The 24,339-nt window shown below is 41.4% G+C and overlaps 1 protein-coding gene across 1 annotated transcript in view; it reads right to left on the minus strand.

Moving 5' to 3' along the window:
* Positions 1–24,339, minus strand: part of LOC126272038 (protein VAC14 homolog) — a 106,586-nt gene that overhangs the window by 39,155 nt on the left and 43,092 nt on the right. The window contains exons 6-9 of the mRNA XM_049974552.1: positions 8,309–8,432; positions 6,540–6,808; positions 6,313–6,457; positions 1,018–1,144 (exon numbers count right to left, since the gene is read on the minus strand). Coding sequence (XP_049830509.1) covers positions 1,018–1,144; positions 6,313–6,457; positions 6,540–6,808; positions 8,309–8,432 — 665 coding nt within the window. The remainder of the gene's footprint in view (positions 1–1,017; positions 1,145–6,312; positions 6,458–6,539; positions 6,809–8,308; positions 8,433–24,339) is intronic.

The following is a 24,339-nucleotide window of genomic DNA, read 5'->3' on the forward strand; positions in this document are numbered from 1 at the left end:
ACCGTTAGGCCGTCTTCCGCTCACGCCCCAACATCGTGCAGCCCGCCTCCAGTGGTGTCGTGACAGGCGTGAATGGAGGGATGAATGGAGACGTGTCGTCTTCAGCGATGAGAGTCGCTTCTGCCTTGGTGCCAATGATAGTCGTATGCGTGTTTGGCGCCGTGCAGGTGAGCGCCACAATCAGGACTGCATACGACCGAGGCACACAGGGCCAACACCCGGCATCATTGTGTGGGAAGCGATCTCCTACACTGGCCGTACACCTCTGGTGATTGTCGAGGGGACACTGAATAGTGCACGGTACATCCAAACCATCATCGAACCCATCGTTCTACCATTCCTAGACCGGCAAGGGAACTTGCTGTTCCAACAGGACAATGCACGTCCGCATGTATCCCGTGCCACCCAACATGCTCTAGAAGGTGTAAGTCAACTACCCTGGCCAGCAAGATCTCCGGATCTGTCCCCCATTGAGCATGTTTGGGACTGGATGAAGCATCGTCTCACGCAGTCTGCACGTCCAGCACGAACACTGGTCCAACTGAGGCGCCAGGTGGAAATGGCATGGCAAGCCGTTCCACAGGACTACATCCAGCATCTCTACGATCGTCTCCATGGGAGAATAGCAGCCTGCATTGGTGCAAAAGGTGGATATACACTGTAGTAGTGCTGACATTGTGCATGCTCTGTTGCCTGTGTCTATGTGCCTGTGGTTCTGTCAGTGTGATCATGTGATGTATCTGACCCCAGGAATGTGTCAATAAAGTTTCCCCTTCCTGGGACAATGAATTCACAGTGTTCTTATTTCAATTTCCAGAAGTGTATATAAAGAAGTATCAGATTTAAGTTTTAACACTTACCTTACCATGTGAGAAATAAAAACCTACCACACCAACATGCCTTCTTTTGACAGAGGCCAATACACATAACTTCATTCAAAAACTATTACCAATAACCAATAAAATAACTTTTAATCTGAAACATACCTATATCTTTTTGTCAGCAAGAATTACTCACCTAATAATGAATGGTCCTCTGTCTTCTAATAGGTGTCTGTCACCGTTAAACAATTTCAATAAATTCACCAAGAACTTTGAAAAGTATGGTTTGTGTAAATGAGTAGTATCACTGGAGTTTTTGGGCACTGAAAGCAAATTTCAACATTGATTTGAAAGGGAGCTTAGGCAAGAATAAAGATACAAATTTCACAAAAAGTATTTCAAATTAATCTATTTATAATACTCTGACAATATAAGCACATGCAGGCTTAATTTTAAGGCTTCAAAGAGCTACTGTTGCATTCTAGGCAACTACAGTATATTAATTTGTGTATGCTTGTTTGTTTTATTAAAAACTTCTCTCTGTACTAAATTCAGTTAGTGACTGAGGATGGAAGTGAGGACAGGGGAGGTAGGGAATCAATCATTTTCCGTATCTCAATGATCCACACTTTTCTAATCCTGTTCTATTTATTAACTGCTTCTTTTTCCAACAAAAAAAACTGCTTTAACTTATGATTGTTCCAAATAGATTTGTCTCGCAGAAAAAACAAGGAGCAACAAATAGATGCATAAATAAGATGTTTCACATAACGGCTCACCTACCAGTATCCATTACAAAATACCAACAGCTACACTCACCAGTAGCCTGAATGAGGATTAGTAATTGCAAGATGCAGCAAGTCATATGAACGTGGGAGAGGCAAGAAACAGATTGGGAGAGCAAGTGAGGAGGATAGGAATACAGGGTTACAAATAAACAAAGTGCAGTTATTGGCATTTGCACATCGCATATGGGCGTGAGAGAAAGGACACTAAAAGGGGTATAGAGGGAGATATTTAAAGAGAACAGTATGGAGGAGAGCATGTAATGCATAATGTGAGGAGGATTTCAAAGAGTATAGTGAGACATCTTCCAATGGGTCCATTAATACACTGCTAAAAAGAATTAAGGGGGCACAACAGGGCATGTTACCAGTTTATATCTTTCATAAATTAGCTCACAACAGAACACCAATAAATCCTCATTAACTTACATAACAAGAACCGAAATCTCTGAGAGGTGTAAAAACAAAGTGGACACAGTTAATCATCCCATCCCCGTGTGTGCTTTTCCTTGGACTTTGAGAGCATGTATGCCCTCCGTGAGCATTTATCACCACCTGACACTTACATTGTAGCTCCGGATAAGTTTACAGAGGTCACCCCGTGGTACCCATTCCGACTCCTCAATGAGAGGAGAGTCTGTGGTGGGATAGAATGACCACAAAAATGTATGTCAAGGATGCCACAGACATGCTGGATAGGATTAAGGTTGAGACTCACCACTGGCCACTTCACTACTTCAGTGTCCAGGCTTCACAAGACACCCTAGTGAAGTCAACCACATGGGCTCTGGCATTATCATGCACGGAAGAGAATTCAGAGCCATCACCATACGCAACAGCCACCACATGGTCTGACAGGATCTGTTTCATGAAGTGCCTGGATGCAAGGCAATCACAGAAAGCGTTTTTGAAGAAGAGAAATTTGTTAACATCGAGTATAGATTTAAGTGTCAGGAAGTCGTTTCTGAAAGTATTTGTATGGAGTGTAGCCATGTATGGAAGTGAAACATGGATGACAAATAGTTTGGACAAGAAAAGAATAGAAGCTTTAGAAATGTGGTGCTACAGAAGAATGTTTAAGATTAGATGGTTAGATCACATAACTAATGAAGAGGTATTGAATGGAATGGGGGAGAAGATGAGTTTGTGGCACAACTTGACACAAAGAAGGGACCGGTTGGGAGGACATGTTCTGAGGCATCAAGGGATCACAAATTTATCACTGGAGGGGAGTGTGGAGGGTAAAAATTGTAGAGGGAGACCAAGAGATGAATACACTAAGCAGATTCAGAAGGATTTAGGTTGCAGTAAGTGCTGGGAGATGAAGAAGCTTGCACAGGGTAGAGTAGCATGGAGATCTGCATCAAACCAGTATCAGGACTGAAGACCACAATAACGACAACAATAACAACAACAACTTACTTTAACAACTCCACAGTGTTGAGAATGCCTATGATGTGGGGCACAGTAAAATGGGGGTGCCCCATGGATCACTGTTGGGCCTCCCCTGTTCCTTATTTATATAAATGATATGCCATGTGGTATTACAGTGATTCTAAAATATTTTTGTTTGCAGATGACACTAGCTTGGTAGTAAAGGAAGTTAAGTGCAACATCAGCACTGTTTCAAATAGTGCAGTTCATGACAAATTCATGGCTTGTAGAGAATAAATTAATGCTAAATCACAGTAAGACTCAGTTTTTTCATTTTGTAACAAACAATGCAACAAAAATTGATGTTTTAATATCAGAGAATGGGCATATGACTTATGAAATTAAACAGTTCAAATTTCGTGGTGTCCAGATGGATAGAAAACTGTCATGGAAAGTCCACATTCAGGATCTTAGTCAAAGACTTAATGCTGTATTTTTATTATTTGAAGGGTATCTTAAGTACTTGATAATTCGACACGAAAAGTAGTCTACTGTGCTTCCTTCCATGGTATTATATTTTGGGGCAACTCTTCCCATTTTCAAAGGATATTTTTGGCTAAGAAATGGGCAGTTCAGGCAATAAGTTGTGCAAGTTCGCGAATCTCTTGTCGAACCCTATTCACTATTTTGGGTATTCTGACATTGGGCTTCAGTATACATATTCTTTACTGTTTTTTCCTGTTAACAACATCAGCTTATTCCCAAGAATTAGCAGCTTTCACTCAGTTAATAGTAGGCAGAAATCCAAGATGCATTTGGATCACACTTCATTGACTCTTGTGCAGAAAGATGTGCAGTATATTGCTGCATCCATTGTCAATAAGCTACCACAAAAATTCCAAATTCTTAGCATCAATCCATGCACTTTCAAATCAAAGCCAAAGAGTTTCCGCATGGGTCACTACTCCTTTTCTCTCGAGAAGTTCCTTGAATAATTAAGCTGATTCCCTTGTTATATTGTTGATGTGTTTACATAAACTTATGGCTTGTCTTTTTTGGGTTCATAAACATTTTATTTTATCTGTTATTACTTTTATGTTGTAATTTCATGTACTGACACATTCCTTGACCTTTGAGTTTTTCTCCTCAATTTGGTCCTAAAGAACTAGATGTGTGAAAATAAAAAATAAATAAATAAAGAAGTAAAACAAAACAAAAAAGAATATTTGACAGAACACTGCACAACTTATGCTAAAACAAGGCACTTGGAGTTGAGGACATTCCCTCAGAATGAGTGAGGTCCTTGGGAAACATGATGCAACTGTTCCACTTTGTACATGAGAAATAACTCCAAACTTTAAGAATAATGTAATAATTACAGTTCCTAAGAGGACAGGTGCTTACAAGTGTGAATACTACCAGACCATCAGTTTAACAAGTCAAAGTTGGAAACAGGATGATGGAAAAACTGATAGATGTCACCATCAGGGAAGTTCAGTTTGAGTTCTGAAAAAATGTAGAAACCCGCAAGGCAAAGCTGGCTCTACAATTTGTCATATAAGATAGACTGAAAAGTGGCAAGCCTGCATTTATAGTATTTGTAGACTTAGAGCAGGCTTTTGGTAATGTTGACTGGAATGAACTCTTTGAAATTCTGGAGGTAGCTGGGAAAAAATACAGTGATCAAAAAATGATCTACAACTTATACAGAAACCAAATAAGAGTACAAGAGTCAAAGAACATGAAAGGGAGGCAGTAGTGGAGAAGTGAATACACAGAGCAAACAGTAACAGAAACCAAAGAGAAATTGAGAAGGGAATTGAAGTTCATGGAGAAAAAAAAGAATTTTGAAGTTTACTGATGTCACTGGAATTCTGTCAGTGACACCAAAGACTCTGGAAGTCTTAAAAAGATGAATGTCAACAAAAGTACAAAAAAGGTAATCAAGTGAAGAGGAATTAAAATGGAAAAATACTGAGGGAATTAGACTGGAAAAAGAGAGTCTGAAAGTAGTAAATGTGTTCTGCTGGATGGATAGCAAAATAACAGGGTTATAAATTGGTGAGACACTCATCAAGCTCTTTCATGCATGTTGCACTATGAGCTATTTCATTTGGAATGGCAGTTTCTACCAACAGGTAGAAGGTGTCACCATTGGTAGTCCACTTAGTCCATTGGTGGCCAACTTTAAATTTAAAGCACAGCTGCCGGTCTTGGCATCTTGTAAACCTAAGTGTGGTACAGATACAGTGATGACACCTCTGCTTTGTGGAACTATGGTGAGGAACAGCTTGGTGACTTCCGAAGACACATGAACTGTCTCCACGCCAACATAAAATTTACCACGGAGATAGAAAAGGACCAACAGCTACCTTTACTAAAGGTGATGCTTGTGAGGGATGGTGGAAACCTGTGACACAGTGTGTATCACATACTGACATACACAGACCAGTACTTGTACAAACTATCAAACCACCACTTGAGCCATAAAAGGGGCAGGATTAGCACACACATAATGCGAGCATGATGAATATGTGAGCGACAGCACCATAGATGCGAGGTGCAACACCTAGAAAGCATTCTAAGGAACAATGGGTGCTTTGCCAGAATCAATGAACATGAGCGGCATTGCAGGTACGGGAATGCAAAGAAATTGGAAATTGGCTGTGATGGAGCACGCACTTGTGAGGCCGGCCACACAGTGAAATTCACCAACACCAAAGTTCTTGCTGTAGAAAAGAGCAATTGCACTCGCTTGTTCACGGAAGATAAGAAATACACAAACATGACAATAGTCTCAACAAGAGGAAAGCCTCATGGTGAATGAGTCCTGGACTCTCATACTGCAGAGAATGACAGTTTCAGGTGGCAAGGGGAGAACCAAAGTGGTGATGACCATGGAAAAGCCCTTTGACATTGACGTTCCAGGTAAATATAATCAGCAGCTGTGAGCTTGACCCCAGTCCACCACTAGCAATGGAGGGTGAAGCTTTGACAATGCCAGCCATTCATGCTGGTGAAACATCAGAATAATTATCAAACAAATGTCAACCAAAGAAAGAGAGACAGAAATCAACAGACAATTTGTCATATTTTTCACTGCTATGTTACAACATTTTCAACCTAGCCTTAAAAATTTTCATCTTAGCCTTACATTTTCCTTTGGTACACAGAACTATTCCATTTTTCATTTATACCACTTTCAAATAATAAGATGATTACAAATATAATGAACTCAAAAATGAGAATATTTCATCCAAATATTTACATAAGTATACATTAATTAATTTTTTAAGTGTAGAAAATGCAAAACCATAGAATGAATGATTTACCATTTTCTGAGCTCCCAGTTTTCTCACTTCTTGACAGTGAAATAACACCGGCCAATACTTCCAAGTCTTGTTTCACAACTTCATCTGATGCATCGGATAATGTTCTTAACAAGTCTGGGAATAATTCATCCACGTGGCCATACATCTGTAACAAATAATTACATAAAAATTGTGATGGTGTAAGTTCAGTACAGGAAAAGTACAATTTTTTTTTTACTGCCACCAACCTTACTCGGGATCACTGAGTGGAGAAACCCCAGCCATCGCAGAGCAGCTACCTTTGTTGGAACACACGTATGGACTAAGTGCTTCTTCAAAACATCGAGGACAGAAGGCAAGTCTAAATCTGATCTGTGGTTCTCAGGCTGATCCTCACTGTCACCACCAGTGCCTGAAGCAGGATGCTTGTGTTGCTCATTAGTTACTTCAGCACTGACTGATTCAGAGATGAGCTTCATTAGGCTGAAATTTACAGCTTTTGATGTCTCCTTTATGTCTGCATGTAATGTTAAAGAAAGAATGAAAAGTAGTGAATAACAATAAAAAATAGTTTCTGTTCAGAGGCTGGTGTGCCAATCTGGCAAATTAACTGTGAGCACTGAAATCATTCCACCAACACACCAGGTTAAAGATACCCCTTTAGTAAAATACTGTGTTCTGCTACATAAAGAATTCTGTAACTCTGTACCACACATCCTCATCTGACAGGAATAACTGACTCTTCGAGGCCTTTTGTAAAAGACCAAAGCTGTGATAATTGTATGGGGTGAGGTCAGGACAAGAGGGTAGGTACTTGAGTGTGTCTCATTTGAGTTGATGTAACTTCTGCATTATGGAGTTAGGTTGTTATGAAACAGCAGCATCCTTTGGCACATTCCACAACAGTGTATTTAGATTCATACACATTCTTCATCCTTCAACGGATGCCTACCAATGTTTCGACTTTTGCAACCAAGGAAAGAATAAAAGCATGTTGGTCCTGTCTGGATGCATCTGGTGATAATGCTGCCACTGTTCACATTTCCACATTTACCACAATTGCATCAGAAAGACATGAATGCCACACTAATCCCTTGCCTACATGTCATTGCTTATATACCCACATCACAGTTGTGTTATGTTGCATATATGCTGCAGCAATATCCTCAAAATGTAAACTTTTTGATTGCCCACTATATAAATCAAGAAAGGTTGTAAACATACAGAATACATTTGAAGTAGTTTTCTCAATTAAAAATCGTTTGACATATAGAGGTAATTTAGAAGTATATCCTCTCTTCTTTGTGCCGCGTAAATATTCTTCCCCTCCCTTTCCCTTTCTAAAAAGAAACTTTTCCTTTGAAATGCTAAGCAGCTGTTTCTGACTGATTCATAGTAGACCTCTAACATCCTCCCACCATGATGAGGATCAGCAAATGAGATACTTTATGTAAGAAATAAAGCATGCAAGATTACTACTTGTTGATGCTGCTTAATGGAGGTCATATTTAACACCATGCGGTAAAGGTACAGGTGCTTCTCCAACTAGTATGTCATGTTTTCTCCTCCTCTACTTCCTGGCTTCTCACTTATTCTCATATTGCAGGCACTTAACTCTTATGCAAAGTCACATAACAAAAAACGCAAATTCATACAATGAAAACCATTATCTGCTGTCCTTTTTCATATATAGGAAAAAATTCTTTAGATGGGAATCAATTATGAGTTTATTTTTACGTGACAATCAATTATGAGTTATATTTTCTGTGCTTTTTAGACTCTTTGATTATTAATGTTGTTCCTGGACTTTGAACAAGTGAATGATGTAGATTTTCTTGGTGGTTCATTGTTATATGATGTAATTAACCATTGTATGATGTTGAATAAACAGTATTTTCATACAGCAAAATTTTTAAATTATGTTAAATGTCTGTAGCAATGCGGTTTTCTGCCCTTCGTTAAAAGCCTTCTCCATTTTTGTGAAAGTTGCTTGGTATTACTCCTTGGAAAAGGATACTTCTTCTTGAATCACTATCATATGATAAGCAGGGCAATGTGGAAGTAAGAATTCCTGATGCAAATGGGAGCATCATTCTTCCTGATAACTGGACAAACTCTTTTATCCATGTAATTGCCATAAACTGAAAAAAGTCACAACAACTTCACCAATTGTTTACACAGACAACAAAATATTCATATTAAGTAATTATGGTCCCCCATCATAGTCTTAGTGTGTGTCAATCTTTTATGTTCCCAAACCAAATGATTCACAGTTTAAGTACAGTGCAAGTAGCATATACATAGAAAACAAGTCAAATTAGTGTATAACTTCTGATTGTTATTTAAATCAGTCACTCAGTTATGCAGGGTGAGTCACTGACTAACTTTTGCACCTAGAATAACTCCAAAAGTATGATATTCGATGAAAAGTTTGTGGGGCAAATGTTGCATGGGACAACGGGGGACATAATATGATTTTTGTTTTTTGTTGCTAGGTGGGGTCCTGTCAGAGATATGAAGGTCAATTTTTTTTTTAATGGGATGCTATAGTTTGGTACTTATTGTCTGATAGTGGCTATCAAGAAAAAACTAATGATGTCTTTGAAGGTCAATGAAGGTCACAAAAGTGGCATGAACGTCCATTTACAGAAGGGGTTCGAAGTGATGACCATTTGTATCAATGCAGTGCTGCAATCTTCTCATCATGGACTGTGTGGTATTCCTTATCACTTCGACACCTATCGAAGCACGTGCTCTGACAATTCTCTCTCATATTTTGTGCAAATAGTATATATTCGCCGAATATGGCATGTCCATCTAACATGCCATTGACATGTAAACACCATTCGATGGTTTCGCAATAGAACACTAATAGGAACTAGTATCTTCGAATCAAGCGAATATGAATTATGTGTTCCTTTGAAGAACAAGTTGATATGCTTCTCATTTATGGAGAATGCCAATGAAATTCAGTGAGAGCCAAATATTTATACTCTGAAAGATATCCCCAGTGTACTCATCCTACATTTCAAACATTTAAATATGTGTATGATAAATTTAGAATAACTGGAACTTTAATGCATCAGAAACATATGGAGCAAAGGAAAGTTACTTATGAGGAAATGAAAGTTGGTACTCTTGCCACTGTGGTTTGGGATCCTTGTGTTAATTCACATCAAATCGCGAGGGAATCTGGCATGAGCCAGAGTAGTGTTGTTTGTGTCCTGCATCACCATGAATGTCATCCTTACCATATCAGTCTCCACCAAAAATTAACTGGTGTCGATCAAACGCACAACATTGAATTCTGCCACTGGGCTCAACTTCAGATTCAGAGGGCTGATAGACTTATTAATTTGATTTTATTTACTGACGATGCTACATTCATAAACCATGGAAATGTGAATTTGCATAACATGCATTATTGGGCAACTGAAAATCCAAGTTGGCTGCTGCAAGTTGCACACCAAATACCGTGGTCTGTGAATTTATAGTGTGGGATTCTGCAGGACTTAATTATAGGCCCCTATTTCATCGAAAGAAATCTTAATGGTAGGAAGTACACCACACTCGTGCAAGAAACATTAGATCTGTTGCTGAAAGAAATACTTTTTGGAACAAGAAACAGAATGTGGTATGAACATGATGGGTGCCCAGCACATTTTTTGCTGATGGCCAGAAATGGGCTCCAGAGACAATTCCCAAATCTTTGGATTGGATGCGGAGGAGATGCGTTGTGACCGGCTTAGTTGCCAAACTTGACGCCTCTGGATTTTTTCTCGTGGGGATTCGTAAGAGATATTGTTTATGAAGACATTCCAACTACACCTGAAGATAGGTGAGAGAGAACTGTCAGAGCACGTGCTTCGATAAATGCCGAAGTGATAAGGAATACCACTCAATCCATGATAAGAAGATTGAAGCACTGCACTGATACCAATGGTCATCACTTTGAACACCTTCTGTAAAAGGACATTCATGCCACCTTTGTGATCTTCGTTGGCCTTCAAAGACCTTACTGATAAGTATCACTGGATTCATCTTGATAGCCCCTGTTAGAAAGTAAGTACCAAACTACAGCATCCCATTTAAAAATACAAAGTTGACCATATCTCTGAAGCGACCCCACCTAGCAACAAAAAAACCGACATCACATTATGGCCTCCGTTGTCCCATGCAACTTTTGTCCCACAAACTTCTCAGCTCCTATCGTACTTCTGGAGTTATTCTTGATGGCAATAGTTAGTGACTCATCCTGTGTATTGTATTCCGTATACATCATATGAACAAGGTCAACAGTAGCAAAAAATATGGTCCTAGCCAGGGGATATACAACAGGAATTAATATATACCAAAAAATAGCTTGGAAAATCCAGGATGGAATGTAAAAATATAATGTAAAGGACAGTTTGCTACTCACCATAAAGCCAACATGCTGAATTGCAGAAAGGCACAACAAAAAGACTATCAGAAAGTAAGATTTTGGCCAACAAAACCTTTGTCAAAAATAGACACACACACACACACACACACACACACACACACACACACACACACACACACACACACACAGAGAGAGAGAGAGAGAGAGAGAGAGAGAGAGAGAGAGAGTGTCTGGCAGTTGGGCCCAGACTGTGAGCAGCAGGGCATTACAGGAGAGGCAACTGGGCTGGGAGTAAGGAGGAGGTTGGGGTGGGCAGGGAGCTTACTTAAGACCCACGACCATCTACTCCAGTCCGGTCACTAACATTACATATCCCATCAGAGGCAGGGCCACCTGTGAAACCAGCCATGTGATCTACAAGCTAAGCTGCAACTGCTGTGCTGCATTCTACATGGACATGACAACCAACAAGTGCTCTGTCCGCATGAATGGCCACCAGCAAACTGGGGCCAAGAAACAACAGAACAACATCCTTCATTTCAGTGACTGCTTCACAGCCTGTGCCATTTGGATTCTTCCCACAAACACAAGTTTTTCTGGATTGGGCAGGTGGGAACTCTTCCTGCAATATATCCTGCATTCCCGTAACTCTCTTGGTCTCAACCTTCATCAGTCGTCATCCTTACCCATCAAGCCTTTCCTGTTCCCATTCCAGCACTACACAGCTCTCTATTCCACCACTAACGTACCCAATCTTTTTACTTCGGTCCTTTTCCCCTAACCCCCTCCCTCCTCCTGCCGCCTCCCTCTAGTCTCTAAACTGCACCCAGCTGCCCCACCCTCCACCTCATCCCTGCATGCTCCCAGCAGAACTTTACCATCCCCCACCCCTACCCTGCTATCCCCCTCTGCAGCCCAGCCGCCTCCTTACCCCTACCTGGTTGCTGCTTGCAGTCTGGGTCCAGGTGTCAGAGACTGTGGTGTTGTGTGTGTGTGTGTGTGTGTGTGTGTGTGTGTGTTCGCTTGAGTGTGATTGAGCAGGCATGTTGTTTATTTTTTACAAAGGCTTTGTTGGCTGAAAGCTTACTTTCAACAGTCTTATTGTTGTGTCTTTCTGCGACTCAGCTATCTCAGCTTTATGGTGAGTAACAACTATCCTTTTAATTATATTGTTTCAAAAAATAGCTTGGAGAAATTTTCCTCCACTCCAGCAAATGTGTATACTACAGATTCTTTCCCTTATTCATATTTCTCCTTCATGTGGTAAAGTAACCATTTAAAGGCAAGATAACCAAAGTTTGTCTTTTTTTAATATTTTAAAATCGTGCATCTGAAAATTTCAGTTTTTTATACTTAGCAGTTGTTATATTAACTACAGTTGATATTCATTTTTGACTTCAATTTCCAAGCAGGAACACATTAATAGAGAGAATACACTATTACAAATTGCCTTGCACACAAACCAATAATTACCAGGAATGCTAATCTATAGCTCAGTACAACTAAAGAGAAAAAATGAACAACTTGCTCATTACTTGGGAAAAACTGTGTTTCTATAATAGCTACTATTGGTTTTCTACCAGGAACGTACACAAATTAATGGAAAATAATTACATGTTTGTTAAGAGTATGGAAACTAATTTATCTTAAATATTTCTCTTTATGGTTCTATTTCTATAATTTATAGGATAGAGATTAATGGAGAAGAACTTACCGCCAAAATTACAAAAGAAATAAAGACTAAGGAACTCATTATCCTAAAGTGAATGAAATTTCCATTCACTGTGTAAGATGATTGAGTGATGGATTGATTGCAGGTGTTGTTGTTGTTGTTGTTGTTGTTGTTCTTATCGTCTTCAGTCCTGAGACTGGTTTGATGCAGCCCTCCATGCTACTCTATCCTGTGCAAGCTTCGTCATCTCCCAGTACCTACTGCAACCTACATCCTTCTTAATCTGCTTGGTGTATTCGTCTCTTGGTCTCCCTCTACAATTTTTACCCTCCACGCTGCCCTCCAATGCTAAATTGGTGATCCCTTCATGCCTCAGAACATGTCCTACAAACAAGTCCCTTCTTCTTGTCAAGTTGTGCCACAAACTTCTCTCCCCAATCCTATTCAATACCTCCTCATTAGTTATGTGATCTACCCATCTAATCTTCAGCATTCTTCTTAAAGCTTAAACTTGAAATAATAGTGAAAAAAATTATGATAGTAAGCAAATAAGAAAAATGAGGACAACTTAACATGCGAATTGAAAGAAACCAAATACAAAAAGTTGATATATTTTGTTACTTAGGCATCTTAATTACAGAAGATAACAATTGCACTGTGGAAAACAGAAAAAGAATTGCAAGAGTTAAAATGCACTTTCAGTGGATGAAGACAACTACTATTTAACAAGGTGTTTGGTACATGACAGAAAAAAAAGATAATTGGTCAAGATTTTCATCTGAATTGCCTTCCTATATGGCTGTGAAAACTGGACACTGTTGAAGGCAGACAGAATGTGCATAAAAGTGATGGAACTATGGCTTTGGAGAAGTCTAACAAGGACAAGCAGAACAGAAAAACCAATGAAGATATTATGAAAGAGATCAGTATGCAAGGAACCTTCTTAAGAACTATCCAAGAGAGGAACACACAATTTTTTTGTTATTACACAGAGAGATAGTATGTCACTGACAAGCTTATTGGAAGGAAACAGTTTGGAAAAGCAAAACAGTCAATTTATTGACAGTAACGAAGTGCCAAAATTATCTAAAAATGATGAGGACACCACAAGACATAGGAGAACAGCTGTAGCAACAAGGCGTAGTTTTAGAACGAGAAGATGAAGAAGGAAAAAGGGGGGAGGGGAGGAGAGGGAGATTACGAGGATAATGATGTTTGGTTTGTGAGGCACTCAACTGCGTGGTCATAAGCCCCCATACAAAGCCCAAATTTTTTTACACAGCCCAACCTAGTGACTGTCACAAATGATGGTGGTGATGATTAAATGATGAGGACAACACAAACACCCAATCTCCAGGTAGAGAAAATCCCAACCCGGCTGGGAACCGAACCCGGGACCCCATGATCCAGAGGCAGCAACGCTAGCTACTAGACTACGAGTTGCGGACATGATGACTGACAGTTCTAAGAGGCATCTGCAATTACATAATCTAGGTAATGAGATGGGTAATAAACCATGCTTTTATTTTATGAGACCTAGTTGAAGAATACTTGATATGGCACAAAGATGGCTTTAATATCAGTTAACTTTTTACGTTGTATGTTGTCCTAAGATGTGCTATAATGTGAGGCATGATGCTTACTTAATGTGTTGATAGCTTTTTTTTTCACGACAGTAGTGTCATGGATTGGTGGATCAGTGACAAAGTGCCAATAATGGATCCAACGGTCTCATGTTGAACTCCATTCAGTAGTAGGACTTTTATCTGACATTTCTCATCTCTCTAATCTCTGGCAATGTTTGTTAATGTTAACAATGCTGAGTTGCACCAAGATTCATAGTCCAAGTTAGATTGCACGTCACATAATAACTGGCTAGGTAAGTCAGTTCAAAGGAGGCCAACAGCACACTACCACTAATAGGAGAATGACTAGCACAGCCTGGTGTTCACCATGCTTTATGTTCACTGTTGTAAAGTAAGAGGTTCCATTCCTTACTTCACCCTCTTAAGGGTCAATTTTATTTTTATTTCTAAAGTAGCCTATATTCTTCATTGAGATTCGAGCAAGCTCTGCACTAAATTTCATTGAAGTCAGTGCAGCAGTTTAGTTCTGAAAATGTAACTGATAGTTATTTTCACTTTTATAATTTTAGGGTGGATTTACGGTTTATCATGACAAATTGAGTCAAAATTTTTGAAGGTTTATGAGATTGTTCAAATTATTGCAGAGTACAGGCGTATGATAATTCTGATGTCATACGCACTGCAGAAAAATTATGGTACATTTTACACAGATAAATACGATAAAGCTTTGCATAAGGTGGATGCTACATATGTTGAGTTCTGATCAAGAATAAATGCAAAACTAAATTTCCCAGCCATGTTCTGAATGTTTTGAAGAGTAATCTATTTCACCTGCCATGACACATTAAAGAGAATGTTTTCAGGGATTCTTTCATTCGGCTGGCTTGCAACGGATAAAGCATAAGTAGTGAATAATTTGGTAGTCTTCTGGATTAACGGGATAAGAAAAATGAATGACAAGGAAACTTCTTTTTACCAAGAAATGTAGTTGCTTGCAAAGGCACTTTTAGCATGGTAAAACTGATGAGCGTGAAGCATGTACGTAACACACCGAAGCACCACAGAATCTGGTATAGGCATGCATATTCAAATACAGAGATATGTAAACAGGTAGAATATGGCAATGCCTATATAAGACAACAAGTGTGTGGTGAAGTTGTTAGATTGGTTACTGCTGCTACAACGGCAGGTTATCAAGTCCTGAGTGAGTTTGTATGTGGTGTTATAGTTGGCGCACAAGAGATGGGACGCATCATCTCCAAGGTAGCGATGAAGTGGGAATTTTTTCATACAACCATTTCACGAATGTACTGTGAATATCAAGAATCCAGTAAAACATCAAATCTCCAACATTGCTGTGGCAGAAAAAAGGTCCTGCAAGAACGGGACCAGTGACAACTGAAGAGAATCATTCAGCGTCACAGAAGTGCAACCCTTTTGCAAATTGCTGCAGATTTCTATGCTGGGCCATCAACAAGTGTCAGCTTGCAAACCATTCAATGAAACAGCATTGATATGTTCTTTCGCAGTTGAAGGCCCACTCGTGTACTCTGATGACTGCACAATTCAAAGCTTTAAGCCTTGCCTGGGCCTGTCAACACCAACATTTATGACTGGAAACATGTTGCCTGGTTGAGCGAGTCTTATTTCAAACTGTATCGAGTGGACGGACGTGTATGGACTTTGAGACAATCTCACGGAACCATGGGACCTGCATGTCAGTAGAGGACTATTCAAGCTGGTGGAAGCTCTGTAATGGTGTGGAGTGTGTGCAGTTGGAGTGACGTGGGACCCCTGATACGTGTAGATATGACTGACAGGCGACACGTACATAAGAATCCTGTTTTATCACCTGCAGCCATTCACGTCTATTGTGCATGCCAACAGACTTGGGCAATTCCAGCAGGACAGTGCGACACCCCATACATCCAGAATTGCTATAGAGTGGCTCCTGGAACACTTTTCTGAGTTTAAACACTTCTGCAGGCCATCAAACTCTACAGACAAGAACATTATTGAGCATATCTGGGATGCCTTACAACGCTTTGTTCAGAAGAGATCTCTACCCCCTCCTACTCTTATGGATTTATGGACAGCCCTGCAGGATTCATGGTGTCAGTTCCCTCCAGCACTACTTCAGGCATTAATCGAGTCCATGCCATGTCATGATGCGGCACTTCTGTGAGCTTGCGGGGACCCTACACGATATTAGTCAGGTGTACCAGTTTCTTTGGCTCTTCAGTGTAACATTAACATTATCACTACTTTAGGCACTGTCCACTAACTTTCACATAGTCCAAAGAAATTTATTTCCTGTTCAATAGTGATGCTGTGGCAGCCACATGCACATATTTTGATGATCTTGAAGACAGGAAGGAACCTATGTGCTGGGAAAATATCAGAAGGGACTACATGCAGGCCACCCACTACAAGACCAGGTGCAAAGTAATGTTTAGAAATAGCTCTCAGAGCATTCCACGATCAATGTGAGGGTGAGCCAATGAGACAGTTTCATGTGCATTACTTAACTGCATCCTGGGGAGAAAAAAAAAATTACCAGGGAATGGATCAGATCTTCACCAGTGAACATTGGATTGAGGATGCAGATCAAAGCAGACAACCCAAGCTTATGCTGAGAACCTGTCGTTCCTGGCAAAGAATACACAAGCAGCTTTAATGCAACTCCAAGCATTGCATTTAATAGCAAAAAACAAAAAGTCTACTGATCAACGCTGGAAAGACCTAATAATTAACAACATTAAAGATGCCTTGGTTCTCATGTAGTGCTGACTGTCAATTAGGAAACAGTCAGAACTAGATGAGGGCTAAGGACATTGGGGACTATATCTCAGTGAACTGGTAGCTTTCTCACAAAAAAAATTTAATTAGGTAGGGCAACTACACTTTTAGAAAAACATATGGATCAAAATATCTATTGCAGAAAACCACACACACACTATAAAACATTAGTTAGACCATCAGGCCTCTGTGCTGCAGAGTGCCTCTCCTTAATCAAGAAGATCCATCAAGAGTTCTTGAATTACAGAAAAGGAAATTCCTGCAGAAGACAGTGGAACCAAGAATCCTATCAGATGGGAGGTGACAATACAAAGCTAATTGTGAACTCTACTAAGACCAAGAAAATCTCACTGATGGCACCAGAAAAAGATCTTTCTATGGCCATGTGTACAGAATGGACTTTCATAGACTGTCCTCTTAATCTTCAACATAGCCATAAGAGTAAAGTCACTGGAACCCTGCAGATCAAGCAAACAGATTATGATGATGACGATGTGTTTAAAGGGACTAAACTACTGGGTCATCCGTTTCTCCATTTTTGAGAGAAATGTATAAAAAGGTAAAAAGCAAAAAAAGGGGACTTGGCTCCTCCAAATATATAAGCAAGTCAAAGAGCTCAAAAAAGGGCATGGCATTTGTTGTAGTATGATAGGTAAAAGAAAACAGTAATAATCCAGCCAGCATCTTGTGCAAGAGGGTCTAAAGGCAAAATAAGGCTATGGGGAAAGTAATCTGCGGTTGCATGGGGGTATCTGCCACAGGTGGGACTCTCCCACCCACAACCACCCCTAACATTCACAAGTGGATGAGTATTATAGGAAATGGAATACTTTGGTAGTGGCTGTCTCGTCATCCGCAAGCATCCGAGGTAGTGAGGCAGGAAATCTGAGAGCATTCCACAGATTGGCCAGCAGGGAACACTCAACAAAGCATGTGCTATTATCAGTAGACTGCCATAGCTGCAGCGAGGAGGATCCTCTCAGTGCAGAAGGAAATCGTGGACGAATCCTTTGTGGCCGATACATAGTTGGCACAACACTAGCATCCTTCCAAGAGGCCTGGAAAGATGCATGCCACACCTTAGTGGACCCTTTACTTGCTCTCAACTACTTTTGTGTCATAGTAGGCTGACATTCCAGTTCCCAGGGTCTCAAAATATTGCGTCAAAGTTGTTATTGTAAGTTTGTGCCTGGTACTCTGATGTCAAATTGATCTCCTGTAAATGCGTATTTAGATGGACAGTTGGCGAGTTCCTTTCCTGGAATACCTATGTGACTCACTGTCCAGATGAAGGTCGCTGTCTTACCAGAGCTGTAGAGGTCAACCAGTATGTCCTGCATGTTAACGACCAAAAGAGTTTTGGGATAGTACAGGGATATGCCTTTTAAGCAACAAGTGGAAATGCTACAGCTCAGAAAGGTCTTGTGGTGAGGTATTTGACATATTGCAAAGCTTCAGATAAGGCAACCAACTCTGCAGTGTATACACCTCAGGTACTTGGAAGAGTGTGCTTCTCATATCCCCTTGTATACACAGAAGTGTAACCAACCCTGTCATTGACTTTAAATCTGTCCATGTAGATGCATACTGAATTAGAATTATCATGGAGGATTGAATGAAACAGGTGTTGGAGAAGGGTACGGGCCACAAAAGAGGTCCATCCATGTGAGAGAACAGACCATGGCGGGGCAGTTGAGAGTGAGCTCTAGGAATACAGACTAAAGGGTGCTGTTGGAGGTTCTTCAGTATAGTATTGAGTGGCATCCCAACAGGTCAATCCAGTTCTGGGTGATACGCAAACAGTCTGAACTGATGGTTGTGAAAGAGTTGAGTGACATGGGTGGGTAAGGATCTGATAGATTGTGACTGCATAATTTGCCAGGAGCTGCTGTCATCTAACCCGCAGCAGTGAGATACTGGCCTCAGCCAGGAGGCTGTCAATAGGGCTCGTATGGAAGGCCTCCATTGCCAGCTGCACACCAGTGTGGTGAAATAACAAGCCCAGTACAGATGGTGCTGCTGACCCATAGGCAGCACATCCATAGTCCAAGCAGGATAAAAACAGTGCTTTGTAAAAATCTCAGAAGAACTACATGGTCTGTGCCCCATGAGGAGTTACCAAGAAAAGAGAGATCATTTAGTGTCTTCATGCAAGTTGTCTTGAGATTGTGGCAGCCAAATTAGCTTGTTATCAAATAAAATACCTAACAATTTAAACGTTTCAACAACTTCAACTTCAAGTAACTGGTCACCAAGATAAATTCCTGGGTGCAGGTTCACAGTCCGGAGTCGGCAAAAATGCACAACTCAAATGCAGGAGAAAACTGATAGTCGTGATTCAGAGCCCAGTGAAGAACTCTTCAGAGAGTCCCCTGAAGTTGGCACTCAGTGATTCAGAGACATAGTACGGGCAAAGATCATCCATATACAGGGTTATTACAAATGATTGAAGCGATTTCACAGCTCTACAATAACTTTATTATTTGAGATATTTTCACAAATGCTTTGCACACACATACAAAAACTAAAAAAAAAAGTTTTTTTAGGCATTCACAAATGTTTGATATGTGTCCCTTCAGTGATTCGGCGGACATCAAGCCGATGATCAAGTTCCACCCACACTCGGCGAAGCATGTCCCCACCAATGAGTTCGAAAGCATTGTTGATGCAAGCTCTCAGTTCTGGCACGTTTCTTGGTAGAGGAGGTTTAGAGACTGAATCTTTCACATAACCCCACAAAAAGAAATCTCATGGGGTTAAGTCAGGAGAGCTTGGAGGCCATGACATGAATTGCTGATCATGATCTCCACCACGACCGATCCATCGGTTTTCCAATCTCCTGTTTAAGAAATGCCGAACATCATGATGGAAGTGCGGTGGAGCACCATCCTGTTGAAAGATGAAGTCGGCGCTGTCGGTCTCCAGTTGTGGCATGAGCCAATTTTCCAGCATGTCCAGATACACGTGTCCTGTAACGTTTTTTTCGCAGAAGAGAGGGGGCCATAAACTTTAAACCATGAGATTGCACAAAACACGTTAACTTTTGGTGAATTGCGAATTTGCTGCACGAATGTGTGAGGATTCTCTACCGCCCAGATTCGCACATTGTGTCTGTTCACTTCACCATTAAGAAAAAACGTTGCTTCATCACTGAAAACAAGTTTTGCACTGAACGCATCTTCTTCCATGAGCTGTTGCAACCGCGCCGAAAATTCAAAGCGTATGACTTTGTCATCGGGTGTCAGGGCTTGTAGCAATTGTAAACAGTAAGGCTTCTGCTTTAGCCTTTTCTGTAAGATTTTCCAAACCATCGGCTGTGGTACGTTTAGCTCCCTGATTGCTTTATTCATCAACTTCCGCGGGCTACGGGTGAAACTTGCCCGCACTCGTTCAACCGTTTCTTCGCTCACTGTAGGCCGACCCGTTGATTTCCCCTTACAGAGGCATCCAGAAGCTTTAAACTGCGCATACCATCACCGAATGGAGTTAGCAGTTGGTGGATCTCTGTTGAACTTCGTCCTGAAGTGTCGTTGCACTGTTATGACTGACTGATGTGAGTGCATTTCAAGCACGACATACGCTTTCTCGGCTCCTGTCACCATTTTGCTCTCGAGCGCTCTGGCGGCAGAAACCTGAAGTGCGGCTTCAGCCGAACAAATCTTTATGAGTTTTTCTATGTATCTGTAGGGTGTCATGACCATATGTCAATGAATGGAGCTACAGTGAATTTATGAAATCGCTTCAATCATTTGTAATAGCCCTGTACAGTGACAGAGACTGTGGGGACCATTGAATTTAAAACATCATTGATGGGGATAGAGAACAGCATTAAACTCAAAATCAATCACTAAGGTACTCCAGTTTCCTGTACATATTGTTTGGTGAGAGTCAAACTCATCTGGTTCCAAAAAAGCCAGAGAGATACAAAATTCTGGATAAAAATGGACGAACTGCCATGGAAACCACACTCATACAGTGTAGACAGGATGCAATGTCACTAGGTGGTATCGTATGCCTTCTGTAGGCAAAGACCACAGTAATCACATGTTAGCAATGTGCAAAAGCATTGTGCACTGCAGATTCCAGATGAACCACATGATTTTTGTTGGACTGGAATGCCCGAAAGCCATTTCGGAATTGTGATACATGCACTCTGGCTTCAAGGCATCAGCAAAAATGGCAGTTGACCATTTGTTTGAATAGTTTACTCAGCCCATTTGTCAGAGAGACTGACCGGTAGTTAGTTAAAATATGTGGGTCCTTTCACAACAGTTTCAGGACAGGAATAATATTTTTCTGCCACTGGAAGAGAAATTTCCCTTCCCACCAAATCCCTGAGGATATATTTTATGCTGTTGCCACGATGTTTGAGCATTTGATTGTGAATTTTGTAGGGTCCAGGGGGCCATATCTCAACATGCTGCCAAATCACTGTGTAGCTACCATTCACTAAAAAGAGGTGTTGTATGATAGTGTGTGTGTGTGTGAGTGTGTGTGTGTGTGTGTGTGTGTGTGTGTGTGTGTGTGTGTGTAAGGATAGTGGGTGGCACTCAATAAGGTGTTTCCAGATCAGAAAATGAGGATGGTAATTACTGCATTCGGACCTTTCAACAAAGTGTGCTGTAACACATTTGGCAGGTACCATAGGATCAGTGCAGGTGTTACCATTGACAAGGATGCCAGGAACCACCACAGCTGCAAATGTGGTAGAGTTTAGTCCATACTTGGGATGATGGCACGTGGTGTCGCATGGATGATATGTATTGCTCCCAACACTCCTGCTTCCTTTGCCCAGAGTCTCTTGAACGCTATTAAATTATCCACAGAGGAATTGCACTTGTGCCATTGAAGTGCTGTGCAACATTTCCTGGTAGCTGTGGCTAAATCTTCAGATCACCATGGCATTGTCGATTGTTGGGATAAGCCAGAAGACTAGTGTATCACTACTGCTGCAGCATGAATAATAGTATCAATAGAACCCTGTGCCACTCCGTTGATATCCGTTACATGAATGGCTGCAAAAGTGGCTGCAGAGGAGAAAGCCGGCCAGTCAGCTTCCTGAAACGAACAACCTGTAGCATGTTCCAGATGTCTGTGAGTGGAGGGGGGGAGAATGATAGGAAAATGGTCACTGTCACAAAAAATGTCGTGGGTGTACCACCAAATCAGGGTTAAAATAGTCAGGCTGCAAACTGTGAGACCACTAGTTGAGTATGTTCCATGGGCTGCACTGAAATTTGTTGCTGCTCCAGTGTAGACTAGGCTAACATCCAATTCCGAAAGAAGGCATTCTAGTATTTGGCCTCTGTAAGACATAGTATTAAATTACAATGAAATGAACACCCTTAGCTGCTTACAGGCTTTGACATACGTCAACAGGGACAGATGAAAATGTGTGCCCCAACCGGGACTCGAACTCGGGATCTCCTGCTTAAATGGCAGACGCTCTATCGATCTGAGTCACCGAGGACACAGAGGGTAGCGCAACTGCAGGTATTTATCTCTGGCAGGCCTCCCGTGAAACCCACATTCTCAACGTATTGACCCGCACTACATTCGTATAATGGGCGAGGGTACTAGGAATGTAGTGCGGGACAAAACGTTGAGAATGTGGGTTTCACGGGAGGCCTACCAGCGAGAAATCCCTGCAGTTGTGCTACCCTCTGCATCCTTGGTGACTCAGATGGATAGAGCGTCTGCCATGTAAGCAGGAGATCCCGGGTTCAAGACCTGGTCGAGGCACACATTTTCATCTGTCCCCATTGACGTATGTCAACACCTGTAGGCAGCTAAGGGTGTTCATTTCATTATAATTTCATTCTAACGAGCTGCATGGTCACCAATGGTATCTGTTCTTTCGGACATGTCCGAAAGAACAGTTACTGTTTTAGGATATAGACATAGTATTGTCATTCTACATAGGATTATGGGCATTTAAGCCTCCAATAAGAAGAAGGGGGGAGGTAGCTGTTCCACTAACACTAATCACTCATGATATTGAGTACTTCCATTTGATGGAGGGGGGGAGGAGGGGGGAGGGAGTTGATGTACATTACATATTGTCATGCAGACTGATAGGTAGTCCCCAATGGCCATGTTAGGTTAGTTAGTGTTTTTTAACTTCCCGTCAACAACGAGGTCATTAGACGGAGAACAAGCTCGGGTTAGGGAAGGATGGAGAAGGAAATCAGCTGTGCCCTTTCAAAGGAACCATCCTGGCATTTGCCTGAAACAATTTAGGGAAATCATGGAAAACCTAAATCAGGATGGCTGGAGACGGGATTGAACCGTCGTCCTCCCGAATGCGAGTCCAGTGTGCTAACCACTGCACCACCTTGCTTGGTAAATGGCCATGGCCTTTAACGCAGTGGTAGGAGCACCTGCTCACTGGAAGTATCAGAGCGTATGAGGGTACAGACTCCACCGGAGTATCTCTTAACATTAAGTTGATTGGTACAGTAGGGTTTAAAGTTTTTCAGAGCGGGAGGTGTGTTGCTGCAAACCATGTCATGCTATGCCAATTACAGAGAAAGTGGCGATTAAATGGCAGGGTTTGGACAGATGACAATAGCAGCCATTACAGTTCCACTGAAGGTGCACTGGAGTCAGGTCTAACAACGTGGCGAATGGAAAAGATGGGTTACCAGGTCGTAGTCCACCTGATTGTGTGATCCGCGTAGGCTCTACCTCTGCAGGTATGTGGAGCGGTACATTCAAAGCCTCAGAAAGTAGTTTATCTTTATGTTTCTCCTTCTTATCCTAGTGAGACTTTGATTTCTGTGAAGATTTCCCCATTTTATCTTGTGGGCATGAAGAGGACTATACTTTTCTTTGGCCCACACCACAGTCTGTGGCTGCTTGTCCTTGTCTTGAGAGAGAAGGGAGGGTGGGGGGGGTGGGATACCGTGACAGGTGTCCCCATTCCTGATGACACCAGAGGATGACTAGGCATCTCTGGCCACACCAATGGTGTGGGAATTATTGGTGCTGTATGTGTAGGCGGCAAGGGAGCTGACATTTCCTCCTCCAACTGTATGGCAGCACTGGAATATGACCAGGGGTAGGAGGTGTTGTGCGAGACCTAGTCTTTGCATGAGCTGTGGACTGACACAGCAGTCACAAAATTTGAGACCACATTAGTTGGATGAAGGCTTTCAAACTTTTCCTCTGCATCTTCATAAGACAGGTAGTCAAGTTTCTCTTTAATTTCCTTATCCTCTTGAACACTGAGTGTTGTGGTGAATGAGGAGGGTGTGGTTCTGGACAGCTGCTGACACACTGAGGGGTTTGGTTACAAGGCTGCCCTCATGGGACCCATGTCCACATGCCCTACAGATAGCCTGGTAAGAACAGCGGGAGGATGTATGTCCGAACCTTAGTCACTTAAAACATTTCACTGGAGGAGGAAAGTGAGGCCAGACATGTCACCTATAAATCATGACCTTACCCTTCTCAGGTAAAATGTTGCCTCTGAAGGCTAGGATAAAAGCTCCGATGTCCACTATTATTCTTGGGTCTCTATTTAGATGTGGCGAACAAAATGGACTCCACGCTGTGCAAGATTAGTGTGCAGCTCTTCTTTAGTTTGAAGCATTGTTCGAACAGAA

This window comes from Schistocerca gregaria, chromosome 5 (genome assembly GCF_023897955.1).
Source record: "Schistocerca gregaria isolate iqSchGreg1 chromosome 5, iqSchGreg1.2, whole genome shotgun sequence".
NCBI classification, from domain to species: domain Eukaryota; kingdom Metazoa; phylum Arthropoda; class Insecta; order Orthoptera; family Acrididae; genus Schistocerca; species Schistocerca gregaria.